This window comes from Poecilia reticulata, linkage group LG13 (genome assembly GCF_000633615.1).
Source record: "Poecilia reticulata strain Guanapo linkage group LG13, Guppy_female_1.0+MT, whole genome shotgun sequence".
Taxonomy (NCBI): Eukaryota; Metazoa; Chordata; class Actinopteri; order Cyprinodontiformes; family Poeciliidae; genus Poecilia; species Poecilia reticulata.
In genome coordinates this window covers 12506606-12511051 of record NC_024343.1, presented here as the reverse complement: position 1 = coordinate 12511051, position 4446 = coordinate 12506606, and the positions used below count along the sequence as shown (strand labels likewise).

The window sequence follows — 4446 nt, the reverse complement described above, 5'->3', positions numbered from 1 at the left end:
TTGTTTGTCCTGTGTGTCTCTGTGTTGCCCTGCGACAGACTGGCGACCTGTCCAGGGTGTAACCTGCTTCTCGCCCGGAACGTTAGCTGGACATAGGCACCAGCACCCCCCCAACCCCACCAAGGGTGTAAAGAAAATGGATGGGTAGACATACCTTCAGATTAAGATGAAATTTGGAAAAGTACAGCGAATGGCTGCTGTTTTCGTGTTTTGTTTGATATCAAACCTCCACAGGTTGTTTTTCCTCTACAGCCATGCTGCTGTTCCTGGGCTGTCTGCTCACCCTTTCCAGTGGCGCTCTGTGTCTGGACCAACTCAACATGTGCATGGATGCAAAACATCACAAAGTGGAGCCGGGCCCTGAGGGAGCACTGCACCGTCAGGTTAGAAACACATGCAGGGTGTTATTGACATTGAACAGCAAAGAAGGCTATTTCAAGCGATAACTTCAAGTCGTGATGTAACATCCTCTTTGCAGTGTGCCCCCTGGCGTGAGAATGCATGTTGCACTGCTAACACCAGCGAAGAGGCTCACAATGACAACTCTTACCTGTATTATTTCAACTGGAACCACTGCGGTGCTATGAGCTCCAAGTGCAAGCAACATTTGATCCAGGACACTTGCTTCTATGAGTGTTCCCCACACTTGGGACCCTGGATACAATCGGTGTGTATTGTCGAAGTGTGTCTGTGAGATAGCAACACTAGATGGCAGCAAAAGTATTTGGCCAAAAGTGAACAACTTGAAGTTCATTTTATGCGTCTTGTTGGTTCGAAATAGATTTATGAAAAATACTTTACAGATTAATTGGATGATGGTGAATTTCAAGTTCATTTTTAAACACATTTAAAACTGTCTAATTTAAAAAAGTTCTGAGTTATTCACATAAAATGAGAAAATGATCCAAGAGTGTAAAAAAAAAACCCAGCACAAAATAAAGATCAACATATGTTTATTGGAAAACGTTTTACTGATGGTTTCTAAAGGATTAAGATTATAACCATGAGAGGAATGGTCAAAGGGTCCCGACAGCATTATATTGGTTTTGGTCATTCTGAATTCAGAGACTTAAGAGCCATCGGTGATTTCAAATAATTCAGGTAATCAAGTAAGGCATTAAGAGTGGCTGCTTTGTTTTTATTCAGAGGAGATGATATATCCAAGAACCATCTATGAGATGAAATTGGATGTTTCATTGAAATTTATCCAAATGACAGGATATGTTGGCAAGAATCGAAGTTGACCAGGAGTCAATCTTCACAAAAAGCTCAAATACTAATTGTGAAAACTTCATAGTCTGTGATTTATAAAATAAAACTTGAGCTGATTCCATGGTGGGCTTTAAGACCAGACATAAGTAAATACACCAGACAGTGGGTTTTAAATCACTTACTCTGAAACTGAAAGCTTTTTTGATGTTAATAATGAATGAAAACCAAAGAAACAAAAACCAACTCATGTGCTTTTTCACTTATGTAATTTTATTCAAAAATAACTAATTTACCAGAGTACACTGCTTTATTTGTAAAACTTATGTGTTGTGAAGAATTCTGTTATAGAAAACAGTTGTCCCTTGTGTTTAGGCAGATGAAAACTGGCGGAAGGAACGGATCTTGAATGTGCCTCTTTGTAAAGAAGATTGTGAACAGTGGTGGGAAGACTGCAAGGATGATTTTACTTGCAAGACAAATTGGCACAAGGGATGGGACTGGAGCTCTGGTAAGATACACGAGAAGCAAAGAGCACAGGCAGAAGAATATGTTTGACTATGCGTACAAATGAGTAACTTCTTTATATTCCTTTATGTAAGATTTATGCATTTCTCCACATTTCTCTCACAGGTATCAACAAGTGTCCCGCAGGCAGTCACTGCAGAAAATGGACTGATGTCTATGCAACACCCAAATCCATGTGTGAACAAATCTGGTCCAACTCTTACCTTTACACCACCCTTACCAAAGACTCTGGTCGCTGCATGCAGCTTTGGTTCACAGGACCAAACCCCAACAAGAAGGTGGCCGAGTACTACCTCAACACCGCTCAGCGGGGCCAAAGTTTTCCTGTGACAACACTACTCTTCCTGACTGCCACGTCTTTCTTTGTAACCATCTTCTAGCATGACCCTGTTGCCATATCTTACATCACAATGGATTCAGTAATTAAAGTGTTTTCAAACACATTTTTCTGAGTGCGTTTTTTTTTTTTTTTTTGTTTTGCTTTTTAAAAATTGAGCATGCTTTTCTTCTTTTTCAGTTGTAAAAGTGACTGGCAAAAAGCAAAAGAAATACATTACTTCTATTCAAAAATGTGGCCCAAACACCTATATGCTATTTATTAAGCTAGGATGTTTAACTTAATAAAAAAATTGCTTGATAGCATGATACTCCAGGCTTTCAGTTATAGTATATGTAATAGTTTCCTGAACCCGTTTCATTCAGTTCAATTCAATTAAAAATACTTTATTGATCCCAAAGGGAAATGACTTTATTCAAAGTTCTTCAAAGAGTTGTTGTAGATGCTGATGGCAGTGCGCAGGAAAATTGCCTGTAGCGGTCTGTATGACAGCGAAACAGAAAAAGCCTCTGACTGAAGACACTGTTGTTGTATGACAAACTTACAAAGAGAATGCTCAAGGTTCTCCATAGTTTTGATTTTATGTAAAATCCTTCTTTGCACCATAATCTCCAGTGGTTCCACAGTAGTCCCAGAAGAGAGCCAGCCGTCTTTCTCAGGTTGAGTCTGTTATTTTGAGTCTAGTTATGATTCTGCTACCCCAACAGATGATGGCAGTAGAGATTACACTCTCAACAACAGCATATTGCTGCAAACGCTGAAGGATCTAAGCTTTCACAAGAAGTACAATCTGCTCTGTCCCTTCTTGTAGAAACAATACCTTGTTTCCAGCCCAGGAAACAAGGTATTTATTTTTCTCAACCACCTCAACTTCTTTTCCCATATGGAAATAGTTTAATTCTAGAATTGTGTTAATTCTGACATGAATGTTTTTGAGCCTCCCAACTAAAGGCAAAACCTCTAAGTCTTCCATCCTTATTCCGTAACTCCAAATCAGCTTGGTTCATCACTTATCATTTTCTTTTCTGTTTTGAAGTCTCAGGGCTATTCTAGGTCTTCGTATGTTGAGTTTGAACACTCACTTGGTTCTTGGAGGGAACTCCTGCTTCTTCCCACAATCTATAAACAAGCATGTTATTTTAATTGGCCCATTCTTCGTGGTTGTGTGTCTTTCTGTTAGGATTGTGACGTACTAGTGATGTGACAGGATGTGCTTCGCCGCTCACCCATTGACCACCAACCTCCGTCTGTTGCTTTGTGGAGCACCAGAGCCATCCACCACACCAGCGTGAGTTTGCCTGAGCAATACACCAGACAGTGGGTTTTAAATCCCTTACTCTGAAACTGAAAGTTCTGTTGATGTTAATAATGAATGAAAACAAAAGAAACAAGAACCAAGACACGTCCTTACGATTAAATGCAGTGTTTTTTTGTGTGCAGTGGTGTGGTGGTTACTGCTGTCAACTTAGAACAAAAAGCTTTCACGTTCAAATATTAAGAGGGCTTTGTGTTGGGCTTTGCGTGTGTGGACTCTTTGTTTTAGATATTTAAAGAATTCCATCGTTAAATGTCTGTCAGAATATACAGTTTATTGATCTTTGAGAATGAGTTGTATTATTATGCCATTACCATTATATTATGTGAAAATGGTCTCAAGAGAATAATATTATTGTTTATCGCGATAACGACTGGAACAATTTATCATCCAGAAAAAATTTTCATCGTCACAGACCTGTTAATAAGTATGCTTGGCACAACATGTGACACTCCTTTAATCTGATACTTAAGATAAATAGCAATTAAAAACATCTGACAGTTTTTAATTAAAATAATTTTATCCAGAAAACTGTAAGGAAAAATGGTGAAAACATGACCTCAGACTGATTTCTGTTCCTAGTGAATGGATATCCCATGTTTACAAGTCACAAATGAAAAGAAATTACTTTTTTGTCTTTTGTATCAAAACCAAATGACACAACAGCAACTATGTAAGAATTTTTCTTTGTGTTGCATGTGCAGAAGCTGCACAGTTGTGGACGCTGTCAGTTTGTTGTGATGTTTGCATAGCTTGAAATTATAAAAACCAAAGACAAATACAGTAAGGAAGCAAAAAAAAAAAAAAAACTAGCTTAAAAAAGTAGATCTAATATTTTTTGTTTTTTTGGTAATTTTGCTACTTTCTATTTGCAGATTTAGCTATTGTTCTAGGTCACATACTTAGCTCACATTCAGACAGATACATAGAGTGATGCCATAACCAGAAATAACCCGGCTGTTATTAATACTTAGCTTCTATGAGATCATCGGACATACTTAAGACAGGGACACACACCTCTCGCTGCATGTCGACCTCTTACTTTGTGTGCATGTCT

General features: G+C 38.4%; 2 protein-coding genes across 4 annotated transcripts in view; one reads left to right on the top strand and one right to left on the bottom strand.

Annotated features, from left to right (window-relative positions):
• anapc15 (anaphase promoting complex subunit 15) overlaps window positions 1-240 on the bottom strand; it is a 5246-nt gene extending 5006 nt beyond the window's left edge. Inside the window, exon 1 of the mRNA XM_008425479.2 lies at window positions 155-240. The gene's annotated coding sequence lies outside the window, so the exon portion shown is untranslated. The remainder of the gene's footprint in view (window positions 1-154) is intronic.
• The window catches only part of folr (folate receptor), a 3582-nt gene extending 1402 nt beyond the window's left edge, over window positions 1-2180 (top strand). The window contains exons 2-5 of one of the 3 annotated variants that reach the window (XM_008425481.2): window positions 253-383; window positions 479-667; window positions 1585-1720; window positions 1843-2180. In XM_008425481.2, coding sequence (XP_008423703.1) covers window positions 255-383; window positions 479-667; window positions 1585-1720; window positions 1843-2117 — 729 coding nt within the window. In that variant the 5' untranslated portion in view covers window positions 253-254 and the 3' untranslated portion in view covers window positions 2118-2180. Of the gene's footprint in view, window positions 1-163; window positions 384-478; window positions 668-1584; window positions 1721-1842 lie in introns of those variants that run through there. The other 2 variants (XM_008425483.2, XM_008425482.2) reach the window with 2 other exon arrangements.
• Window positions 2181-4446: the final 2266 nt, after the last annotated feature.